Source organism: Ammospiza caudacuta, chromosome 6 (genome assembly GCF_027887145.1).
Source record: "Ammospiza caudacuta isolate bAmmCau1 chromosome 6, bAmmCau1.pri, whole genome shotgun sequence".
Taxonomy (NCBI): domain Eukaryota; kingdom Metazoa; phylum Chordata; class Aves; order Passeriformes; family Passerellidae; genus Ammospiza; species Ammospiza caudacuta.
In genome coordinates this window covers 11303322-11329342 of record NC_080598.1, presented here as the reverse complement: position 1 = coordinate 11329342, position 26021 = coordinate 11303322, and the positions used below count along the sequence as shown (strand labels likewise).

Below are 26021 nucleotides of genomic sequence, written 5' to 3'. Positions count from 1 at the left end.
AGGGAAGGGGGTGACCTAAGGGAATGCTGGCTCTGGAATGACCTGGCCCCAGCTGGGGAGGGATTCAGGCTGCAAACCAGGAGGGAGCCCAAATGGGGAGGAGAATGGGGCTGTGCTGGGAGGTCCTGTAGGAAACAGCCCGGGATTTATTCCTTGTGGCACACAGCGGATCCTGGGCACCTTCCTGTGAGCTCTTCTGCCAGAGCTGTGGGCTGAGACAAACGGGGTGGAGGGAGCCCAGGTGCCTCCCCTGGGCTGGTGGAAACTGTCCCTGCCATGGCAGGGAAGGGGAATGAGAGGGGTTTGAAGGTCCCTCCCAGCCCAGACCATTCCAGGGGTTTAGGATTCTATAGAGAACTATTAGATTACTACTGAAGCACCAAACCAAGCTCTGGAGCAGAGAAAGAAAACCTGGGACGTTGCACCTAAAATATGCCAAACTTAAAGCCTGGCTGCAGCATTAAAGAACTCCAGGGAAAAGGGGCAAAAGTTTCTTCAGGAAAGATAAAATTTCCATGGTCTTGTCAGCACAAAATAGATGCTATAAAACAAATAAAATAAAACAGTGATCTGCAGCTCCTTAGAGATTAAATTCAAGGTTGCACAAGCCCCAATATTCCTGCTAACAAGTGCCATTTAGTCCTTACCTACCTGTTTGTTTTCATGGCTTGTTTTGTTCTTTTTCTATTTTTTAAAGAAAGAAAGAAAACAGCTAAAGAGCATTGGGGGATTTATTCATTGTCCTTGTCTGCAAGGACACCAGAAAATTTATAGCAGTTTCTATAACATCTAAAATTTTTAGCAAAACACATGCATTTCCTTTTTCTTTTTTGACATTAATAAATAACAGATAAAGGAAATGTTCTAAAGTAAGGATGTTCCATCAGACTGGGAAAAAACTGTCTAATTAACCACAGCAAGAAACCCTGTGAAGAACTTCAGAGATTTGAAAGGCAAAACCAATATTCATTGGAAAAACCCCAGAAACAAATGTGTGGTTATGGATGATTCACTGTCCCCTAAAGGACAACAGGGCCACCTGTCAGGACACCAGTGGATTGTGCCAAATATTTCATTATATTGCTTACTTGCACTACTGAAAACACAAGTTTTATCTCATTATTTGAGGTTCTTGGGTTTATTAGAAGGCTTGGTTTTATCCCTGCACTGTAAAAGGGGCACAAATAAAACCTCCCACAGAAGCAAGGCCTGGTTTATCTGGGGTTTAAGTTTCAGAACTGTTGAATATTTTTGCTGTATCACTGTCTTTTTTTTTTTTTTTTTTTTTTTTTTTTAATACTCAGGACACCTTCCTTTTCCTGACTGATCTCTTGTTCTTCCTGGAGGATAGATGAAATTCCATATTTTCCCTCATGATATCCAACATTAACACAAGAACATTTGGATTTGTTTGCAGTTACCAGCTACAAAAGCCAAAGGCCAAGACTGATATCTGGGCTTTACAGAAGGAAAAGGTGATTCCAGTGCAAATTAGCAGCAATACAGTTTTAAAAGCAGAGGAACACAGAATGAACTCACTGGAGGATCTGTTTCCAGCTTGCACTGGAAATAACACCCAATATTCAATAGAGAAATCTTGTTATCACCTTGCAATACTCCCAGGCTGTGTTTGAGTCTGAGATTTTGATGGCCTTTATTTTTATCAGCGCTTTGCTGACCACATGAAAGTTTTCTGCACTATTGTGCAAACACAGGGGAGGCAGAGCCATTAGAGGCTCGGTTAATGAGGAATTTTAATTTATTTTGTAGCTGCCACACAGATGAATTGAGGGTAAGATGGCAGCTTGTATTTTTCCAGGAACTGTAGTAGCACTCTGTGTGCCTGCGAATAATCAGAAAATTGTTTAGGTTGGAAAAGTCCTCTAAGATCATCCAAGAGCTGCCAAGCCCTCCATCAAACCATGCCCCCAAGTGCTACACCTATGTGGCTTTTAAATAATGTAATAATTCTACATAATTTCAATAATAATTGAGCTTGAGCTTGAGCTCCTTCCCAGGCTGGGCTGCGCCAGTGTCCAGGGCTGCCTGGCACAGAGGAGCAGGGGTGTGCCACCAATGCCAACAAGTGTCAATGTGCACCTGATGGAATGAGCACACCCTGCAGAGGGAATGAGCAGGGAAAGGACAACCAGCCCATGGGAAAGGGAATGAGCAGGGAAAGGACAGCCAGCCCATGGGAAAGGGAATGAGCAGGGAAAGGACAGCCAGCCCATGGGAAAGGAGCCCTGGCTCCAGGGCTGACCTTCCTGCCCTCTCCTTGGCCCGCAGAGGAAGCTCCCCTGTCTCCCCTGGCTGTCCCTGGCCCTGGGGTGACACAGGAGAGCTCCGAGTGGTGCTGGCAGGGTGAACCCACCCACGGAACAAAGAGCTGATCCTGGCTCTGGATCTGGCAGGGAGCAGCTCCCTCCCTTCCAAAGCTTCAGCCAGGGCTGATTCCCAGCCAAGATCCAACAAAAAGCTGTTTGGGAATGTCTTTGTACTCCTACTGACCTACCCATGGTCACTCTGGCTGTGCTTTGCTTTCAAAAAAAGGCCAATAATTACTGGTGGCAATAATCGTGGCACTGGGCAGGCAGGAAAGCAAAATACAGAGTTTCTCCAAAGCTTCTCTAGGCCTTCCTAAACCTCCTAAAAGAAAACCCAAATAAATAACGTTCCTAGTGATGCCCCAGCTCCTGACTCGCTCCTAGCCTGATGTTCATTCCTCACTTAGGATTGTGCAGTGGGGTTTGCAGGCCAGAGAATTAACAAATCTTGCACAATCCCTGTCACAGTGCACTTTTGCTGGCTGGAACTTCCAGAAGCCAAAACCTGGCATCAGGAACTGCAATCACTGGCCTGGGAAGTCACATAAGCCCAACTCTCTAAGGATCATTTTCTCTTTTTTTTTTTAAGTGGGAATTCTGGTAGAAACAGCTGAAATGCATGACTTAAAATTTTTGGCTACCTAATTATTTAATCAATTTTGCCTGACTCCACCTGGCCATTAGACCCTGTTTTTGGGGAAGCTGCAGCAAAGCACCACACTCCTCCTTTCAGGCTGCATGAGGCCCTTCCCAAGCAAGGGAAGATGCTGTGCCTCTTTTTCTGTCCCAGCTTCCCGGATCCTGGGACAGATCTATCAAGTGAAGCTGCTTTGATCAATCCAAATTCCCTTTTTGGAAGTGATCCAGGGCAGTACTCTACACTTGGCCTCCAGATCGATCAATTCTTGCTCTTTTCCTCTGCCCAGGGATTAATGTCTCACTTTGTCCTTCACCAAGGGACTCTGCAGCAGCTCCTGTAGAAACGTGCTCAACGTGAGAGGAATTTGAAGCAGCTTCTTCAAATTTAGTACAAATCCAGCTCCACACCACGAGCATCCTGTTGATAGATATGGACGGGACTGCAGCCTGAGTTTTGGGGGCTCCACATCCCTTTCTGACAAGGAAACACCTGCAGCAAGGGGAGGAGTTCCTGAACTGCACCCCAGCAGGAGCTGACCTGGAGCATTCAACATCCAAAGGCTGCACTGGAAAAGCTCCTGGTGCAGACTGGATTGTCTCAGAAAACCACAGGTGGCTTCAAGTCTGCATTTGCAAAGCCAAACCAGCACTTGGGAGTGCTCCCTGAGCTTCACTTGGTGATTTCTCCTGACTCCTGCTCCTCCTTCCTTGGGTAAAAGTAAAAAAAAAAAAAAAAAAAAAAAAAAAAAGCAACCCAGTTTGATTGATTCTTGCTATTGAAAATCTATTTAAATCAAAAATCAACAGCCAGCAGCAGATCAGCAGATTGGACAGCCATGGGTGTCTCATGACAGAATTTCTCCACTCCATTGCAGCCTTCTCCAGCAGGTGAGGCAATCCATGAACAGCAACTAGCATTAATCATCAGCACCACTACAGAATCCAAAAAAGGCTGCTGGGATTTTCTTCCTCGACATTTCCAGCAGTGCATCAAGCACCAGATTCCCAGAGAAGTTCAGGGTTGGAATGGTAAAATCTGGACAGCAAGGCAGGACCTTCCTGCTGGCAGGACTGAGAGGAGCAAAGTCTTGGGAACAACCCACCCTGCCAGGAACAAGAGCAGAACAGCTTTAAAGGGATGGAAAAGTTTATTTGATGTAACCCATATCTCTGTTTGCAAGAGCAGCCAGTGCCCCGATGCCACCAGCATTCCCAAAATCCAGGAGCAGCCACAAACCCTGCAGCCCTCTGGTGTTTTTAGCAGAAGTAACAAGCACGTAAAACAAAAGCCTGATGCTGAGATTTTTCAAAAGAAAATGAAAAAAAAATATTCCATGCAAATGGTTCAAAAAGTTTATTGAATATTTAATTTACAAAAATCATATCCCTATGAGGTGTTCTAAAATTGGATAAAATAAACTGCATATAAAACCCAACCCTAGTAATGCAAATACAACACAGATATGAGACCATGGAAAGGAGAAAAAAATAGTAATAATCATGACACACATGTGACATTCATGAAGGATTGTCCCAACCATCCAAGAACGGGTTCAACATGATGCCTTCTCCCTTGACACTCTGTACAATTCACCATTTTGTACAGGCCTTCCATATTCCATTGGTCCAAACTGAGATCTGATAAGAAGTCTTTGCCTTCTCTCTTGGCTTCTACACCAGATTTGACATTTTCCTTTTGATCAGAAGGTGGAAACAGACAGTACAGACACTGAACATGTGCACTATTGGATGCAACTTGCTATCTTTGGTAGGGACCCTAAATCTGCAGTGGTCAGCTTTCTACAGTGACAGGAATTTCAGTTTTGGCAAGAAAAACCCCAAAAACCAAACCAAGGTTTAATTGTGTTGTTTAGTAGAACAGTACTGGCAGTTTCTCTTGAACATACAAAAAAAACAGTCTCTTGTCTGGTTTAAAAATGGGGATCATTTACATGGGTTTCCAATCCAATCATTAACATTCCTTGACTTGAAAATGGTTCCATAAAATGTCACTACTGCACAGCAGGCCCTTCCTTCCTTCCTTCCTTGTGTGAGCAGGGATGCACTGCACACAGAACACAACTGCAATCCCCCCCCTCCTGCCTTTTCCTCCCATTTAAAGCAATGGGAATATTCCTGAAGATCTGGATGCCAGTTTCCTTCTGAACAAGCAGGAATCTCTTTGGGTGACTTAACACTTGCACAGTAACTTTTCCAAGTTTTCCCTCTGGGAAAAGAGGAGGGTGAAGCAAAAACAAAAGGGTGAAGGAATTTGGGACAATCAGTGCTAGAGAGTTTGCAGCCCTCCTCTGGGATAACATGAGCAGGAGGAGCAGGACCAAGAAACAATAATTAACAAAGAAGAAAAAAAAATTAATTTAAGAGCCAAAGAAACTCCACTTTAAAGGAGAAGGAAAAAGTACCAGACTGTTTCCTTCATGACATTAATATTCCATAAATATTGGGCAGTATTTGATTAACTGCAATTGTAAAACATTTTCTTCATTTTTTTCAAGCACTATCTGGAAAAGAAAACAAAAAAGGAGAGAAAAAAAGAAAAGGAAAAAAAAGAAAAGGAAAAAAAGGAAAATAAGAAAAATCACCAACTCTGCACCTCCCCAGTCCTCTCCACTTGGTGGAAATGCAAACAGCCTGCATAGCCATGACCTTCTCAGCTGCAAACGCTTCGTGGAAGACTAACTAGACTCGAACACTTGACTAAATCTGCTCACTTAGGAGTAAAACATGCAATATTACAGCAGACAGCTACCTGTCCTCCAAAAGGCTTGGCTAATTTGGCAGAGAAGAAACATTCCCAGATGAAAATAAATCCCAAGAGCCTCGGTGAAAGACACAGCAGTTACAATATATTAGCGATTTCTGTGGCCTAAGTGTTTTAAAAAGCATCAGCAAAGTATTAAATATAAAAGCCATATGCATATACCCCCTCCATCCTCGGGAAAGCCTCGTGGTGTGTCTGTAGTGTGAGCAGTGGTGTGTGGGCTGGGGAATTAAGGCATGAGCAGCAGCAGGGGTGCCTACTGCCGGAGCTCCACGTAGTTGGCGGGGAAGAGGCCGTAGCGGCCCTTGCAGACCCCGCGCCACCAGCCGTCGTCGATCATCTCGATGTTGGTGATGATGTCGTCGGGGTCGAAGGAGATCTCGTCGTCACCCGCTGCAGGGAGAGCCCAACGGGGTCAGCACCCACCCTGCCAAGTGCTCACCAAGCCCCAGCACCGGGCTGGAGGAGCCTTTTGGAAATTGCCACCAGCCCCACAAATAGCGCCCGGTAATTTGCAACACGCACCCGGAAATTTGCAATCTGCGCTCTTGTTAAACCCCCAAATCCCTGACTTTTCATTTGCCACCACAAGAGACATAGAAAGGCAAAGGAAAAATCCAGATTTATCTCATGCAGAGTAGAGTTTTCAAAGCCAAAGGGTGAAAACAAGAGGTTTGCTCACCAGCTTGGTAATCATAAAGGGCTATGGCTGTGATCCCAAGTTCATTTTCATACTCATCATACGTGTTTTCTTCTGAAGAGAGGAGGAGAGGGGAGAACAATTAAAACATGAAGTACATTTCCACCCTCAGTTTTTTTCTGAGGTGCTGCTCCTTCAGTTGCACTGCTAACCCACACAGGAAGCAGGCAACAGCCCATGCTAGGTTTCAGCAGTGCTGACATTCCTTCTGCATGGACTTACTCCCTCAATCACACACAACTGAAGCATGAAAAGAAGCATTTACAGGAGACACTGAGTATGGGACTACATAAAACCAATCAGCCCTGTACTGCTTCTGTAAAATGTGACAGGACAGCTGAGCTCAAGATCACTGTGTAAGACAATAATTAATACAAGTGGTGGTATGCTGGGGGGGCAGAAAGGTGCCTGCTTAAAATTCCCAGGTTTTTGTACCAGAGCAGTTTCATCCTTCACAGCTCATTTAATAACTGGAAGAGGCGAGAAAAAAAAAAACAGGAATTCAAAAGAATCTTACTCTTGCAGCTTCAGAGATCCCTACTCCACTCCCTCACAGGAACAGAACCCAACACTTCAATATCAAACTCCAAGAATTGTTGATTGGATTTTTTTCCTGGTGCAGCACGTTTAATCTCTAGCTCAGTGCTTTCTTCTCATGTTGAGCTACATTCCGCAGGGTGGGAATGGTTACCCCTGAATTTCTTTTTGAACTGAGACCCTGGAGAGCACTGTAATTACTCCAACATCATCTCACAAAAGTTAACTAACTTCAACACCTTGCTGCAGCCATTTATTAATTTCCTAATTAAAGTTTGCTGGTGGGGAATGTAGAAAGTCTCACTGGACTGAGAGTTCAGCAAACCAGGACAGCGTGCTATCAGGACAGCTGCTCATTAAGCTCTTGCACAAGGAAACAATCCCTCTCCAAAGGGCTTGCTGTGAGACACAAACCTGCTTGGTAGTGGTCTGCTGCTCCTGCCACCTCATAGACAGTCTCAGGCTCGTACTCTGCCTCCCTCTGGCTCACTGCCTCCTGGTATTCGGGCTGTGCCGCTTTGTAGCCAGCCTCTGGCTCCTGGGCAGCAGGGTAGGAGGGGCTGGAGCTCTTGTAGGCTGACCCTGCCTCGTAGGAAACTGCATCCTGCAGGGAGACAGGGGAGCTCTGTCAGGGCTTTGTGAGGAGATCACAGGATCAGGATCAAAGCCCACATCCCAAAGGAATCCCAGCAAACCTCATAGACCGGGCTGGAGGGCGCCTTCTGCTCTGCCACCTGCACCACAGGAGAGGGTGGTGGGGTCTGCTTCTTGGCTTTGGCTTGCTCCTAAACCCAGGAGAAAGGAAAACTTCAGTGCAGCTCAGCCACTGATGAGGGGACCAAGAAACAACCCTTCAGAACGAAGGACAGGCAATACATCCTGCAATGAACTGCTCAAGGTCACAGGACTGGGCTGAGAAATGCAGCACAGCAGAAGGAAAAAAAGGCAAGAAACAAAACCCCCATGGCACATATGCATGTCTGTGTTTAAGAACAGCCCCAGAGTTGTCTGGCCCATCTCCAGAGGAACTGCAGGGCTTTGGTGCTCAGTGTATTCATTCTGCTCATCAGCTGGCTGGGCCTCGTGTCCCATTTCAGGCTGAGTTTAAAGAACCTGAAGCCCACACGTGTTCTGGGGGCACAACTGATGAACGGCCTTTGGTGAGAAATGGCTGTGAAGCTCCAGCAGGTCTGCAAAACACCCTGCCAAGGCAAAGGACTGAACAGCTCAGACAAAAGTGGGCCCTGTACAGTGACAGTCAGGATTCCAATGTTCAGAGGAATTAAGAAATGTGGTAGAAATAAAAGCAGTACTGCTTTTGTGTTCTGAGACACAAAGAACATGGATCTGTTCTGGCACTCAAGTGCTTCATGCTTCTCTCAAGTGCCATCCCACCAGTGAGGGCAATTGCACAATCATTGGAAAGCCACTCATTAGAGAGGCAGGACATGGAAATGCAAGAAATCCTGTGTTGCTAATGTGACACAAAACAAGGTAACTATTTCATAGGTAACTTCCATTTTGCCTCTCTTTACCACAGGTGAAAAGTAAACCATGAATCCAGGGCCAAACTGTCTTTTTCATTGAAAAAAAGGAGGAGAGGATGTGTGCAATGGGAATCTGTGCACTCCAGTAGTTTAGGCCCATCAAGCTCTAACACCCCAGAGGATTCTCAGGAGATGGCAGTACAGAGGTGTAGTGGTAGGACTCTCGCAAAAAATTCTTCCTTTCCTTTGCTTGTCACAGCTCAAAAAAAATATGTATCCAACAAAGAAAGCAAAGTGTGTCTTGAGAGCAGAGCCAGCTTTGAAGACAATCCAAAGCTCAGTGCTGTGCTTTCTGGGAAAAGTCTCTCCTGATGCAAACCCTCCCTCACTTTTAAATCCTAGAGATGAAAAGATAAAAAGGCACCAACAAAGTGAGTATTAGAAGTCAAACATAAGTTTGGGGACAAATTAAGCAGCATCAATCCATTAATGATAGTAAATGTGGCAACAGTTTGACTAATTTCTCCTAGGAAATGGGTCTGCAGTCCAGATTATAGTTTAGGATAGACACAATGTAATTGCCATAAAACATTTAAATTGCATGGTTTCCCTCAGGCTGGGTTTTGTTCCATAGTGAAATGCTCCATGTGAAAGAGCATCCTGCCTCTTTTTGCAAGGCAGCAGAGCACAGTGAAATCATGAGGCAGCACTGACTCAACCCAGGCATCAAAGAAGAGCTCCCTGAGCACTCTTTGCCTGTGTGACATTTGTGAAAAGCAAACCAGAACAAGGATTGCCACCAACCAGGGCTCTGGAAGGAATGCAGTCCATATGTACACTCCCATTGTGGGAGGCTGTATGCCCACATATGCTCTGGAAGTGAAGAAGTTCAGTGACAGAAATAAAGTTCACTCCAGTCAGAGCCCATCCCTGCCCTTGGCACTCTCTGTGGATGCTGTGGATCACATCTCTGCCCTTCTCCTGCTCTGCTTGGGAGCAAGGGGCAGTGCCAGCAGAGCCATTTCAGCTCCCCTCAACCTCATCCCCCTCTCTCTGTGTCTGCAGAATCCCACAATTAACCGTGGCGATGTTCAGGCTGTAAGAACATTAATCATCTGGTTACAGGGAAATCTAAATACCAGCTTTGGGGGAAAAAAACTTCAAATGTGTCCAGGCAACAGAATCTTTGATGAAGCACAAGAAAAATCCAGCAAAATGGCTTGGATTTAACCCACACTCACAGCAAAAATACCAGCAGAGAAATAACATAATTACTGAGATAACAAAGTAATTAAACAAAAAAAAGACAAAGCAATTAAGGTCCCTTCCAATCCAAACCATTCCATGACCTCTTCCTCTCCCAGCTTTTCTCCAGCACAGTAAAGAAACCCCAGGAGTGTTTGGGGAAGGTACTAAAAGTCCACGTGGAGGACAGGCAGCATGAGAATGATGCACAGAGGATGAGCTCCCATTCAGCTCGTGACACATTTCTGCAGTGAACATATGCTCACACTGCACAGCGTGGGGCCAGAAGGGAAAATAGGTGATAAGTTGAGAGAAAAGGGGGAAACAAGGAAAAATAAGAAAATTTAAAAAGCAATCTCTTTAGAGGAAGAGAGCCTACCAGGCAGTCTTTTGTACTCTTAAAACAAATTAATTGCATCAAGCCTTAGTCTCCTGTAACACAAACTAATACAAACAAATATGCAAATTCCATAAGGCAGATAAGATACAGATTCTGACTAAACATGTCCTGGAATTATATTGCTTATGAATAACACAAAAATCATGAAGCTTTTACCATACCAATGCAAAGTCAATTTTTTTAATTCCCTTACTAAGATTCAATTGACATTTGGAAGATTATCTTCTCCTGATTTCCTGGCTGTGTGTTATACCACCTCCATCTCCCAAAACACTGATCCCAAAGGAACAGCATCACCAGCTTTCACATTTTGGGGATTTTGGGGACCCCAGAGCTCTCCCCTCATGAGCTCCTCTGTGCCCAAAGGGAATGTGGGACTGCCAAAAGGCAGAAGGACAGGAGGAAAAGGCCAGGCTGGAGTCAGACACAGCTGAAGCACAGGCACAAACACACAGCTGGAGCTTTAAAGGCCAGCTGGGAAGAAGGAGCCTTTTCTCAAAGACTCCCTTCTCTCCCAGCACCGCACTGAAAGCAGGCTGCTCCAATGGGATTTGAATGTTACTGACCTCCAGTTTCCTCCGAGCCTCCTCCTGCTCCTGCTTCTCCCTGGCCATTCTCTGGGCTCTCTCAGCCTCTGCCTTCCTTCGGTCCTCCTGCTCCTTCTCCTTGGCCAGGTTCTCAAAGTTAGCTCGGATGCTGCTTGTCTTATTGGCAACTGTAACAGGGGAAAGAACTCAAGTCAAATCATGGTTCTATAAAAAGTAGCCTGGAATGAGTTTTTGCTACAAATTTCTGCTTTTCTGCCCTCTGAGTTTATAGTTCAGTCAGGAAAATCCTTCCATCCCTCTTTCTTCCTCTCCCTTCCCAGCTCAAACTTCTTGCACATCTCATTTCTCCTCCAAAAATCCTCTGTAATGCTTCTCCCTCCTCTCCTTCATGGTACAGGCCCCACCATTACCCTACACAATTATTCTTCCTTATTCTCACGCTTTTTATTCTCCCTTCCTTAACTCTGATGAGTCTCAAGAGAAAAAAACAAACTGGAACAAAGCAAAACCACCTCTAATGGAAGTAGGAGAATATCTGAGGCGCTAAAGAGCTGCAAATACAGCAGTTCTGTCTGGATGACCTTTACTCAGCACTGCTACATCAATAATCCAGACATAATCACCTCCAAAGAAAGGATTTGGGGCCAATGCCTTACCAGCTTCTACTGGCTTGGTCTTCTGATAAGTTGATGATGGTTTCTCAATATCTTCAAAAGTTGCTGCATTCTATCAGTAAGGACAAAAAGGATACATGTAAAAACCCCCACAAATTCATGAGGATATTCACACAGCCTCAACCTGAGATATTTTACTGTGGTACTGTCCCTAAGGCTTTTAGCAGAACATCAAAACCAAATCAGGAAGGATCAAAACTTTACAAACAGAATAATCCTTTCTGTAAGTCAAGCTGGGAAGAATTAATCTTAAGGGGCAGTTCTGAACACATCAAAATCCTATTAATTAAAAATAAAAAAGTTTATGAGTGACTCATCAGAACTAAAAAGAAGGCAATAAAAATACATTGTGTAGCTGTTGCTGATCTAATCCACATAAGCTGGCATCAGCTCTGTGTGTATAAATTTGCTTCTTAAAGGCTTAGAAAAGCACAAAACTCTGCCCTTAGACTGGAGAAGTGTCCAGAAATAGAGAGCTGAGCAATGCAGATCTAAACAGGCTGTTCTGCCTCATGGTCAGAAGTCATGGCTCTTTGAAGCAACTTACCTTGTCCATCCGATCCTTCTGGACACCATACTTGCCTCCAAATCCTTTGGAATAATCTGAAAGCAGGAGAAAAAAGGTCAGAGCAGGCAGTTGGGTATCCCTCCCCCCTTGCTGCCAAATGCAAAAGCCACCTCAGGTGCAAAGAGCCATTTCAGCCTCATGCAGAGCCACAGTGACAGCCACCAGAGAAAATGCAACTTGGCCATGATGCAGAGAGACACAGAAACCCAGGAGCCCTCAGGAAGAGCAGCAAAGACAGACTGTGGGCCACATGCACTCCCTGAGTGAACACAGAGCTGAGGATAGAACAGGTATCAAGCAAGGAGTAAGGGAGGAGCCCTCCTGATGCATCACTTCTGTAACACAGCCTTTGACAGCACCAATTCTGAGCCCTCTGCAGGGACCAGGGAGCCTGAGCCATTTTGCTTTGCTCAAAGGAGTCTTCAGTGACCACAGAGGTGTTTTGGTTTTGGCTTTTTTTTCCCTCTTTGTGAATGGCAGGAAAATGTAACAATTTTCTCTTTCCAGTGGTTTTGGTTGAGATACTCAGCTGGTGAACATTAAAGCCGTTGGTGGCAACTCCTGCTCTACACACAGAAAGGGGAAATTACACAGGCCAGCTTTAGCTGCCTAAGCAACTCACCAGCAGAGGTGGCTGTGCTATCCCATACCAGCCCTGAGCTGCACACTCTTCCCCCCAGCTGCTGCTGCCCTCAGCACTTGTCACACTCCCAAATTCACTCCCAGTGACACTGATAAAAACAACCAACAAACCCAGACAAAAGGGGGTTCCTGCTCTCATGGGAACGTCTGAGGAGCACCAGAGCAGCACAACAGCAGCAGCAAGAGTGTGTGACTGGAAAAAGCCCTCTTTGTGGTGTGTGTAAGCTGTAGGAATGTGCCCTTACACTGCCCATGTTTCCTATCCATCCCTGGAATCCATCCCTTCTCCTCTCAGCCCCCAAACCACTGGCTCTCCCTGCCAGCCATTGCAGTGCTTGCACTGGGGCTCTGAAAGTCTGAATATGTGTCACTAGAGCACAGGGAAATGCCAGCTATCAATGAACAACCTCATTTTCTTCAGCTTTGGAGGTATTTTCAGCCAGAATAAATATACTACACTTACATTTTCCCGCTCCAGACTCCTCACTTTAAGATAATGGAAAACCAGGAATTCATGGGTTGCACCCCAACTATTTCACAATGAATAAACAGAGCATTATAACAGCATTTGCTCACCCAAGAACAAACATTCCCTACTTCTTTCAAAGACTACAATCATTTTTAAATGATCTTGCCACAGCCCATTTCTTGTTAATGGTTACGTGCATGGTTGTTATCTGAATATTTTTCCACGAATTTACCCAGGCAAAACTTTATGTTTAGTCTATAAATCTGATTTCATTAACATCATACTAACAATAATGTCATTATTCCCCTGCATGTACAGCTATAACTAATTGAGGACTTTGCAGAGCTGTTGACTAAACACTGAGTGTTTCTTGAATACAGGCTTGCTTGAGGTAATATTTTAAATAAAGAAAAGAGCTGGATCATGGAAGAACAGAAGCGCAATAGTGTGTCTGCACATTCCTGGCATTGATCTACTCAGAGAACTATTTCAGACTGTGTGAGAAGTGGCTGCACTGGTAAGAAAGTAACAAGTGAAAACGGTGCCTTGTTGAGATTCATGCTTGGCTAGTTTCTCCTTGTAATCAAACCCCACAGCAGATGGGTCCTGCCTTTCTGTCTGTACACCAAATTTCCCTCCGAAACCACTCTTATAGTCTGAAAAAGCCACACGGGATACGTTAAAACCAAGGCAGGGAAACAAACTTCAGTCAGAGACACTCAAAATAATTTTTGCAATAATTTCAATTATCAGCAATTTTGGATGGTGAAAAAAAAGAAATACATCAAGACACTTCTGCAAAAGTAAATTGAAAAAAGTCTCAACTTGAGGTGATTTATCAGATATAAGAACACCATTCTGAAGTCACAGAAAAAAAACATTTCTCAACATTTTTCATCCATACTGCATAATGCACTTGCACTTGATCAAAGGTATGAACACAGGTACACAGGTAATTTGTTCATCCAAACAAAACAACAACAGATACAAGAGAACAAACAAAAAAACCACCAAAACAGTACAAGAGAATCAAATGAGCTTCCCTCATCAGGGTGGTTAACATTTGTACAGAGAGCTGACTTTTAAAGAGGTGTGAAGATGGGCTCCACAGAGACCACCCCCCAGATACTCCTTAAAGGAAAGAGGAATGTTCCTGCTGCCACATAGCTTGAGGGAGAAAAGATTTCAGCTAAGAGCTGATCATTCCCTACTGCTGCCTAGGGAGCAGCCATCTACATCTATATATATAATTATTTATATAAATATATATATGTACTATAAAATGAGGGATGGCACAGAAAAAAAGAGATTCAGGTAATCATCTCAAAACAAATCTGCTGGAGCACCCAACAGAACAATATTAATTTCATCACTTAAAAAAATATTTATTTCATTAAGTCAAGAGCAGTGACAGGCAGAGGGCTGAGGAGCAATAGCTGCATTTTACAGGAAGTTGGATTTTTACTGTGAACCAAATATTTCACAGGAACAGGTAGCCCACAGGCCACAAAAATGATCAGCAATTGATTTTAGACTCTTCCTGCATGGAAATAGGGATATACACAACAGAATTCAGACGGGAAAATTTATTTGCGGAAAGGAATTCCTAACCTGTGGTTTGCACAGCTCAACTGAAAAAAAGAAAATAATCCAGCACACTTGCAGGCCCATAAAGGGAAAATTTAGTCCTGAGCCTGGACTTTGAGGGGCTGGGTGTCAGCTGTGCCAAAGCTGCTCTGCAGCACCCAGTTCACCCAACAACAGCAAAACCGGACACAGGAAAGGAGCCCCATGTCAGCTCCTGTGGGCTGTGCCCAAAGACACCAGGGCAGGGCTCACACAGGCAACAGGAGGCCAAAACGAGGGCAGGCAGCAAGGACAGCAAGGGGCTGAGGGCTGAGGTACCTTTCTGGGACTCGTGCAGCTGCACCTTCTCCTGGTGGTCCCAGCCAAGGGCACACTTGTCTTGTCTGTCTGTCTGCACGCCAAACTTGCCTCCAAAGCCCTTTACATAATCTGTGAAGTTTTCAGAAAGCATTATTGCAATTCGTAGCTGCAAATGGCATTTAGTAAAAAAACCCAGGAATATGTTAGGGGATTAACTGCCCTGTTAATAATACATTCACTTATTTAAAGGTATCCAAAATCTGCACACACATGGGGTAAACACACATTTACCACAAAAACAAACCCCAAACAAACTAAAAACTCCCACCCAAAAAAACCCCCAAAGTATTTTTCCCAGGTTTAAAAGGATCAGAGCTACTATTTTTAAAGAAGATGATAAAAACCTTTCTGTGATTCATGTTTTTCCGTTTTGCCTTGATATTCAAAGCCAACAGCACTTTTATCCACTTTGTCCTTGTCAACACCGTATTTACCTCCAAAGCCCTTGGAATAATCTAGAGATAAGAGGGAAGAGTTTTGTTTGTAAGTGTTCAGCAACAACACCATCACCTTGAGAAACTGTGACAATCAGGGCTGCTAGCACTGCACTGTGTTTTAAAAGAAGCACTGACACCCACAGCTAAACTTGATTTCAGACACTGAAGTCAGAAATCCTTCAGAACACATTCTCCAGGATGGAAAATAAAACAGCATTTTGCTGGGCAACGCCAGCAGTTCAGCTGCCTGACTCCTTGGTAAAATTCTGAAGACACTTATGGGGAAGTGAACTTCAAAACCCACATCAGCAACAGCCTGGATGCTTTAAAACACCCCCTGCTCCTTGTCAGTGTTTCTAGAGTTCAAACATTTCTTTGGGACAAACAGAAAACAGATGGTAGAAGTGTCACCATTTTTCCATAAAATGGTCCATTTTTGATTAGATAAACACTGTTAAGTGTTTTAATCCACAACAGTTGATTCTTTTAGAAGCACTTCTCTGTGGTGATTAGGCTGCTCACAGTCTGACTACTTTGATTTACAGCTTTTCAAAAGGAGCTGTAAAAAACCCCCAGACAAACTTGTGTGCCCTAGACTATCCCTTAAAACCAGGCAGATTTTTTGGCCTTTTTTTCCCCAGAAGCTGAGGTTTTCAGCAACATAAATTTTACCCAGCATTACCTTTCAGCAGGTGAGGAGTGCAAGAGGTGTAAAACACGAGTATTCTACAACATGGGCTATGGGCAGTGCCTACAGCACTAGGGAAGGAGCCTGCTAACACATGTTATTATTCACTATTCACCCTTCTGGGAGTCGTGTTTCTCAGTTTTCCCCTGGTAATCAAACCCCACTGCACTCTTGTCCACTCTGTCAGCCTGTACTCCGTATTTTCCACCAAAACCACTTGAGTAGTCTGCATTGAGAGTAAAGCACAATAAAAACAGCATGAAAGCAACTTGTCATGGATACAGCATAGCCTAGCAATTGAGGGGAAAAACAAGTTATTTCAGAACTCAAGCATTATGAGGGCTTTAGCACATAAAATTCAGTTTAATTTTAAACATAAGATAAGCAATAGTCCTACAGCTTATGATGGTTCCCTTTAATTTTTTTCCCTATTTCCAACAGGGTGCAATACAGCAAAGAACAACTCCCAGTCCTCCTGACATGCCCCTGAACCTCACTTCAGAAAGAAAAATTAGACTCCTGACTCCACTATTTCTGTGTCTTAAAACCTCATCAACTTATGAAACTGCTAGGAAATTCATTTTTTCCTCCTCTGTTCCACCAAACCCACTATTTGATTCATTGGGAATGTCATGCAGAGGTCCCACTAAAGGAGGTACTTCCCCCACAGTGAAAGAATCTACTCTGTTTTTTATAGAAGATGTGCCCACCGAAGTGACACCTCCCCACTTTACCTTTTTGGGAGGGATGCTTCTCAGTTTTGCCCTGATATTCAAACCCAACAGCTGACTGGAAGAGAAATAAAATGACAACTGTGACAGTGTTAGGCATTAGGAGAAAAACTGCATGCACCTCAGTTGACACAGAGTACAGTAAGTTCCTGTGTCTCTCCATACTGCTCTGACCTTCTGGATTGGGAGTACAAATACCTCTAACTTATGGGCCATATTCATTTCCAGGCAATTCAGTGCATGTGTTCATGGCCAGGGTTTTGCCCTCCCTTGCCAAGGCAAATTGTGCCAGCAGCACACTCCAGCCTGGCCTTGCCAGGTCCAGCAACTCAGTATGACAGAAATCCAGCATTTCCATGCAGGGATTGTTACACAGTCTTGGAACAAGATATCCTGGCCAGTAGCTCATGCTGTGATACAGGACAAACCATTCCCAAACATTCTACAGTGTTCATACTGACCTTGTCAAAGAACACAAAAAAGTATATTTTAACATCTCTTTTAGGGTTTCTTTTCAATTCATCTCAATTTCCCATGAGGGCTTTTTTCTACTCTGCTTTAAACAGCAATTTATCTCCCTAACAGTCAGTGTTAGCTTCTGCTAAACTTCAAAAAGAGCAGGAAGAGCAGCCCACACCAGCATCCTAAGGCACTGGAATTCTGCAGTTTTATGTACAAAAGGAAAAAAACCAACCACTGTGGGTGGCTGCAGGAGGAGATGAAATCACTCACCTGGTCAACTCTGTCGGTTTGTACTCCAAACTTGCCACCAAACCCTTTCACTGAATCCACTTGGGAGCAATGCTTAGAGAGTTTGGATTGGTATTCATGTCCAACAGCTGACTGCAAGAAATTGGTGCAGTTCAGAGAGCAGTTCTACACAGTCCTGTGTGTCAGACAAAACACTGCACCAAGCAACTGGAGGGTGAGTTTTGTTACCAACATGCACCACTGCCACTCCTCCTGCTGAAACCAACTTCCCTGGAAATTCCTGCTCACTTGGGAAGTCTCCACACGGACGCTGCCATGCTACCAATCCAGCCTAGGCAAGGGAAGTGACTGCATTTTATGGGAACTATTTTATGCCCTGCATTTGCACTTCAAAAGCACAGGAATGAAAACAAGACAGGTACAGAGGGAGTCTTGATGGTATTCATGCAGAATTTGAAGTGAGTTTCAGGTGAAACACACAGCCTTGTGTTTATTCAGGGATCTGTTTTAGCTGACAGGGGACTGCAACAAATACAACAATATTTTTGTACAACAATACAAATACAACCAGAGCCAGCTGCCATTGGTTTAGGGAGGCACCCAAGTCTCCTGCATAAATCACAATTAGGCATCTTCCTCACATGCAAAATGGTGTTGAACATGAGGAGATGCATCCACACCTGTGCCAAAGGCATCCAGCCCTGCATCCTGACCCCAGAAGCTGAGCTGAACAGAGGCTGAGCTCCATCCATCCCACTGGCAGGACACAGGGATATGAAATTACACACCTGGAAGTGCCTCCACACAGCCCTTGCTAGTGTTACACTGACCTAGTGCTGGGGAGCCCTTCCAGCTCCTGCTATTGATGCTGGAGCCTCACACCTCGAGTAAAAATGTTTTTTCCTTGCCCAGTGCCAACACTGGCAACTGGCCAGAGCAACCTGCAACTCACCAGTAACCCAACACTGCATCATCTGTGCCAGGCAGCTGGGCCAAGGTGAATTAATTTGAGGACACAAGGTGTCTGCACACCTTGGATTTTACACTGTTTGCTCTTTTTCTTCCACACAGGGGCTGGAGGCAACATTCCCAGCAGGTTGGGAAGCAAAGGATGAAGTCATTGCCAGGTAACAGATCAAGGATGGCAATACCAGGACACTACTTTAGCTCAAAAGCATTAAAAAAGCTTCCTTCTTTTCCTGACTGAAACAACCACGCTCCTGTCCATTTTTCAGGTGTTCTGTAGTACAGTAGCTGTGAAATGTGTCAGAAAAGGCTCCCACCTCCCTTTTTTCTTCCCATTACATTTATGAAAAATATGAAGCTCTGAAAATTTTAGGTTTTATGTGGTTTTACCTGATCTCCCTTTTGTTACACCAACTGAGGTATAAGTGTGGTGTTTTCTTGGTGGTACGAGGACTTCCTGCATTTCACCAAATACCAAACATTACAACAAAACCCCCCTTAGAAAAATACACTTTTTGGTAATCTGTATTTCAGAGTCAAACACCCTCATAACTTTTCTGTACATTTTACACCAGCTCAGGAGGTATGGCACACAGAGTGATGGAAATGTTCATTTTAACTCAGAACCAAGGTTTTGCCCTAAATGCAGCAAAACCCTGCAGCATGACAATGCTACAGCAACCCTGATTGAATGGCCAAGCTTTAAAGCCAAGCTTTAGGAGCAGCACACCTGCACAGATACCTGCAAAGGAGACATCTCAGCCACAAGGCTTCAGAACTACAGTTACAAGGGAGAAAGATTCGTTACAAACAGAAATTGTGAACACCTCCTGCCACCAGCATCACTCACATGGGCATGACCAGCATGTTTTTCCCCACGATTAATTCTGGCCTATGGGAAACACTGCTGACTTTTGTTCCTTTTTCATTCTCCCACAGACACAGGTGAGGGATAAACTGCTGACACTAGAGAGCAGCAGCAGAACAGGCCTGAATCTGCTCAGCAATTCCTTTTCTCAGATTCAAAGGTTGGCCTGCTGAGAACTGGACAGCAATTAACTCTGGAATATGAGAATCCAGCAAAAATTTAAGGCCGTCAAGTTACCAAGAATACAGAAAACAAAGTAAGAAAACTTTCTGATTTAGAAATGTTTTGACTCTTATTCTAGCAGAGCTCATGAAAGAAAGCAGCCAGAAGTTGATATGCCTATTTATCACATGACTAAAGGAGTTATACTAAGAATTAGAATTTCACAGTGTAACATAAGCAGCCATCAACTCCTTATATAAAAAACTACCATCTGATTGAAGTACTGTATTTTAAATACTTGCATTCTTTGTCACTGTTCACAGTTTGTTCACAAGAGCTGCACTCTGATTTTAATGCAGCAGCACATCCTTTTTTCATTTTTTTGGCAGTCTCTATCTATATGCATAGAAGAGCTGGCCCAGCATCCAAATAAAAAGATCATACTGGATTTATTAATGCACCAAGCCCTTTGTTCATTTAGAAACATAAATTTAAAAACTTGAATCCCGACTCCAAGGGAATCATCTCCAGACCTGGCATCAATCAAAACCACGTGGGGCCAGTGCACAGCCCAGAGCAAAGCTGGGACAAGCTCAGCTCACACAGGGAGTGCTGCTGGCCAGGCTTCTCCTTTCCCTGCTCCCTCCATCCCAAGGAAGCCCCATCCCCATCCACACTTACTTTATCCATGCGATCCTGTTCCACGCCAAACTTCCCCCCGTAGCCATGGGAAGCTTTTGGTCCTGTTTGCAGCTCCCTCTCTTTGAGGTTCTGGTGCTCTTGGAATACATTCTCCCTCAGCTGATGAATACTTTAAAAGACAACAAAGCAGCAACTTTTAGTAAGGAGGTTTCAGCAAGCAACTTCAAAAAGATGCAAAAATATAAAGCTGACAAAACTGTCATCTTAATGAGAAGCTGGATCACTTGGATTTTTCAAGCCCTTCCCATTTTTTCAGTATATGAAACATTTCCTCATATTCTGAGACATTGGATTTGTCCCACTGCAAAATGTTGTTTAAGAAAAGAAAAGAAACTGCTGGTTTTAAGAAGAATGTGGAAGGGAATTTTGCTATTTTAGCAATCCTTTACCTAGAATTGATTTGAGCCTGAAACATATTGGTTTTTTCCTTGTGTCCTAATTTAAATTCTTCCCAATTCTTCTACTTTCTATCTGGATGGCAACTTTTCAGAACAGGCATCATCTCATCACACAGTCCCTGTAGTATCAGGGCTAATTCTAACACAGCATTCTAGACAGCACTGTACTGCAAAATAAAGACGTAAGGAAACTTGCACCTCCTCTTCCCAAGGTGATCCCTTAAAATGTACAGAATTGAACTGAGGGCAGTGCAGGCTATAAAAAGAAGAGTAACCCAAGGTGTAATCTGCACTTTAAGCACTTCCCACATGAGTTTTGAACTCCCTCAGGTGTAATTCAGCCAGCAGGAATTCCCACTGCCCTCAGAATAGAGCAGAGCAACACTGATCCCTGAAGTAACCAGAGTTCAGTCTCCTCTGTTTGCAACATCACACATTTCCTAAAACTGCTTTAAAGTTCTGTTCTAGACACTTTCTGTAAGAAATACAGGATTCAGAAGAGATGCATCATTTCTGTTTCACATATGCCTCTGTGATGCACTTATTTCCTTTTCCATCAGAGAGCTCAGTTTGTTACTTTGCAAGGGTTTTTATGAGTTTGGTTGTAGCAGTTTTCTAATCAAAGTGTAAGAATTAAGGGACAAAACGTTTCCTTAAAGTATCAAACTGAAACTGCTCAGATCCCTCAGCTTCTCCCCTGGCACTACTTGCTCTTGCACCAAAACAGCACAAAAAACCCTTTTTCAGATACAGAGGCAGGAAAAACCACATTTCCAGTGACAAAGAAAGATTTAAGGGTCCCTGCACCATACTTCTGCTCTAATTTCAGCTCTGAAGACAGACAGATTTGAAAGACCAGCCATCTGGCAAACAATCAATCTTCTTACAGGGACTCTTGTTTTAATTATGAAGACACAAGTAACTGAGATCACATTAAAAGTTGCCAGGGACTGTGCCTGTTAATACACTTCACAAGAAATGCTTTACTTGATGTGCTCCTGGTGGCCGGACCCATTGACGGTTTTGGCTCCCCAGCGCTGCTCCTTCTCACTCACATCATTCTGTGGAGGACACACACCAACAGAGAGTTAAAAACCCAAAGCAATCACCAGGCACACACACCTCAGAGCTCACAGCAAAAGCTTCCAGCAGTCACTGAGGCCACAGGTGCTGGAACAGCAGCTTCACCTCCCCTCCACTCCAGGGACACACTCCTGGCAGTTTATTTGGCCAAGCCACGTCCCCCAGCCCAGAGCGCCTCTGGAACTGTCCCAGAACAAGTTCCTGGTGGATCAGCAAACCCCAAAGCCATACCACAAAGTCTGGATCTGTCTCCCAGTCATCAGCTCCATCATCCTGGCTGACAGTCACGGTGTGGCCTGCAGTAGCCTTCCACATCTGCAACACCAGCAGGAGAAGCAGGGTCACTCACCTGCCAGCTCGTGTGATTCCTGCAGGAGCTGACACAGGAGATGCAATCCAAAATTCCCAATAAAGCATGCTATTTAACCACATGACCAAAAGCTGTGCTTGCAGTGAAAACAGGTTTGACCACTGGAGCTCAGGCTGTCTTCTCAAGCTGCCTTACAAACCTGTTTAACTCTCCCATTTGCACTGTAAAAAGATTAGGAGCAATTGCTGTTTCAAAAGAACAAAGTCACCTTTCTTTGCTCAAATTAATGTGTGCCTTTGGTGCAGTCACTGCACTCAAAGACTTCTGCTCACACAGGTTTCCAAGCCAACATGCACTTCCAAAGACTGCTGCTAATTCTGGATCCTGTGCCTACAATTAAGGTGTAGGAATAGGTGATTTATTTTCCCCCCCAGGCGTTATAAGTGATGAGCACAACATTGTTCTTCACCTGCATTACACCTGCACAACCTCCTCTGCCATGCAGGGAGTTCCAGCAGGGTGAGAGAAATCCCAACAACTCTAAGAATTTGCACACAACTCCAACAACAACAGAGAACAGGAGCTCTGCTCCTTGGTAATCCCCAGTGAGACACGGTGCTCACAAACCCAGCACCTTGTCTGGCTTCCAGGGGAAACAGAGGGCGACTGCAGGAAGCAAGATTCACAAAAAAAGCAAACAATGGCTTCTAGAAACGACACCCAGCACTTTCAAGAGGTTAATGATTTGGGGCCTCTCAGTTTCTGGAAACTTTATTCCCCCATTATCAAGTTAATGCTTTTAACTAACAGTTCAGCTAGTTAGCAGAATTCCTGATCTTCCTGGTGCTACTGGCTGGATTTTACACCCTTTATTCTACATAAATCAAAACAAATACATTCTAGAAAGCAAAAGTGAAACATCAAACTACAAGCTACCTGTTCTCCCAGCTTTTTCAGAATACACTTCAGAGAAATTATTTTATTTTTTCTTTGCTATTCAACTAGAGTTCAGTTTTTTAACATACCAGCATTCTGTCCGCTTACCTTTATCCTTCTAATTAAAAACAGATTACAAAGATAATTATCATAGGCTATTTAATTCACACAAGCATAATTCAGTGGGTGGGATGAAAACTCACTTCCTCTTAAATGCATAACTAATAATCCCTGGGTAAAGTCCACAGCTTATTCTGTCAGGCTCGTTCTGCAGCCTGGCGGAACGAGCTGATGAGCCACTTTTATGGAGCATTTCAGAAATTTCAGGACTGGTAATGTGAGTGAGAGCAGCCAGAAAACTGACAGTCAAACATCAGGGTAGCAAATGCTGGAGTAGCCAGGAAGGAGGGTGTAAAAGCAGAGCAGGTGACATACTAACAGTATTAGCACATTTCCCTTCATGTTTTTTGAGGTCTTCCATCTCCAATTCCTCTGGCAGTTAAGGAACTAACCTTTATAATAGTACCTCATATCCAAAAAGCTTCTGAGACTATGAGTTTATAACCCAGCACAGGTGGTTTAATGTCATCCTTAAAATACTCTGTCTAAAGCCTTCTCTCACATGATTGTGTCTGATTGTCCTACTCTTTCCTACTAAAATCCATCTCTCACCAAAAAAACCCCAAAAGCCTTGGAAAGCAGAACCCAACCAGCTCAATAATGAAATTCAACACGGGTCCAAGTTATTTCTAACTTCTCCTAAGGGGGATGTTCCGTATCCATCCTTATGTGCTCCACCACGCTGTGAAGGATGTCTAGGAATGGAATTCAAGTGATGAGAGCTGACTCGGGTGCTGTGTATGATGAATTTCTATTTGCTTTGTGCCAAACACAACTTTTTTTCCCCTCAAGTACTCGTTTCTTAAGCTCACTTGACGTATGTATTTTGTTCATTCAGCTGTGCTTGGACATGTGAAAGAACAAAAGCTGCATCCTTCAGTCTAGGTTTCACTGCTTCCTCCTCAAGCTCTCACAAACAATAGCACAGGGAAGAAGGATTTCACACGCACCCCCGTGCAAAATCCAGCACCCACCACGATTCTCTACAAATCATGCCCACAAAAGCCAACATTTTCCAATGCTCCACAGCTCAGCCCCGCACTCTGTGAATTTCACAGAGCAAAGCGGTGGAATTCACTCTGTGGATTCCACAAGGAGCAGAGCAGCCCCAGCGGCCGGGGCTCCCAGCCCGCAGCCAGAGGAATCAGCCCAATTTCCGCCTGCTATTCCAGCACCGATTCCAGGGCAGAACGAGGAGAAACACGATCTATTCATGACTCACTGGCTCACGTGGTCACGATTCCTGAAGGAAGGAGCGAACGCTACGGTTCGAACACAAACCCAAGCTAAATATATATGCCTGGGATGTATGCGCTGGCCGGCGCTGCTATGACTAATCAGGCACACATCATCCTACCCAGCACCTTCAGCGGCAGCCTGGGCACCTCCCCGCTGCCCGGGCCTAGGGACGGGCTCGGGGCAGCAGCGCCCAGGGGAGCCGGGAGATGTGAGGGGAGCCGGGAGCAGCTCCCAGGCCGGCCGGGCCCCACGGCCTGAGCCTGGCACCGCGGCCGGGGGCTCTTCCCTGCGCTGTGGGAAGATCCTGCCGCTTGTCCTCAAGTTCCCAGCTTTGGAGTTTAAATTATTTTTTTTTTAAAGAAAAAAAAAGGACACGGAGCCGCGACGCCCCCCGGCTCTGCCTTGCGCTGCCCGGCCGTGCCCGCAGCTCCCGGCCCGGCTGCCCTTCGGCCCCGCCGCGCTTACTCTGCCTCTGCCGCCGCCTCCTCCTCCTCGGTGCTGGCTCCCCGCCGGTGCTTCCCGGGCTGGCGGCGGCTGCTGCTGCTGCAATTTCCGCTTCTCCCGAGCTCCCACTTCCTCTTCCCGGCTCCAGGTGGGAGCGGGACGGGCTCCGCTCCGCCCCGCCGGGAGGGGCCCGCTGCCCCCGGGAACACCGCCTCCCCCGCGGCCTGCGAGCCGCCCCGACCATCATAAATGCTTATTTCTATCATAAATGCTTATTTCTGGAGCTGCTCCGTCCCCCCTTTCAAAAAATGCAGCATCAGTAGTTTTAAAATGGCCACAGGGGAGTTGCTGGTGCAGTTGAGAACATCCTTCTTTTTTTTTTAGCACTCACTTTCGCACCGTCATGTTTTGGAAGTCGCGTCTACTTCATCCCCAGGGGTTTTCATCGCTTTTTATCAGCGGGCAAAAGGTTCCCCCGTGGCCGGGATCCGATCCAAATGAAACGGATGCCAAAATGGGAACTGCGGGGGTTTAAAACACTGTGGAATGAGGTGATGGTTTGTTCGCGTCTTCTGAAGGAGGGGAAGACCCCAAGGAACGCTGTTTCTACAGATAAACACACAAATTCAAGCTGTAATAGAGGGCAAGATGATAAAAAATCCAGGTGAACACAAGAACAACTTAATTCTGAATGTAGCCAGTTCATGCCATAAATAGGTCCATTACTTTTTCCTGGATTACATGCAGTGTGATTTATCCCAAAAACTGGATACAGTATATTTGAAAAGGGCTGAATTTATTCTGAAAACTCTGTCTGCTAGAGGAGAACACACGTACAGAGAACTTCAATCCTTTAGGGATTACTTCTGTCTCTTCTGTCTGTCTCTTCTGTGTCTTTTTGGAGTCTTCACCTGTCCCTCCATGTACAGGTAGAAATACCAGCCACATTTATGTATCACTTTTCACCCATCTGTTCCAACATCTCCTGTAAAATCAAAAGGTACTGCCACCCCAGGTAACTACAATTGCCCTTTCCCTCCTAAGTCCCCTACTATTAACAAACAATGAAATTAACAAACAATGAAATTAACAAAATGTAGAGTAACTTGTGCACCAAAGCTATAACCCTGACAGTGGGAAGTGAAAAACTTTCCTTTTAAAGGCAAAGTGACACTTTAGTTCCTTTTAACAGTACCACCCTCAAACATATAGTGTCAATTTTTATTTACCTGAAAATTAATTTTGCTGCCACTCCCTCTCA

General features: G+C 44.7%; 1 protein-coding gene across 5 annotated transcripts; it reads right to left on the bottom strand.

Annotated features, from left to right (window-relative positions):
• Window positions 1-4305: 4305 nt before the first annotated feature.
• CTTN (cortactin) lies at window positions 4306-24867 on the bottom strand. Of its 5 annotated transcripts, XM_058807930.1 has the most exons (17): window positions 24782-24867; window positions 21943-22026; window positions 21616-21689; window positions 20210-20339; window positions 17554-17664; window positions 16825-16879; window positions 16206-16316; window positions 15310-15420; window positions 14924-15034; window positions 13564-13674; window positions 11887-11942; window positions 11322-11391; window positions 10684-10832; window positions 7681-7770; window positions 7400-7589; window positions 6431-6502; window positions 4306-6141 (listed from the first exon to the last, which is right to left on the bottom strand). In XM_058807930.1, the coding sequence occupies exons 2-17, from the start codon at window positions 22024-22026 to the stop codon at window positions 6005-6007; spliced, it is 1662 nt and encodes a 553-aa protein (XP_058663913.1). In that variant the 5' UTR covers window positions 24782-24867; the 3' UTR covers window positions 4306-6004. The 5 variants fall into 5 exon arrangements, with proteins under 5 accessions (XP_058663913.1, XP_058663914.1, XP_058663915.1 ...); XM_058807931.1 differs by lacking the exon at window positions 13564-13674; XM_058807932.1 differs by lacking the exon at window positions 16206-16316.
• Window positions 24868-26021: the final 1154 nt, after the last annotated feature.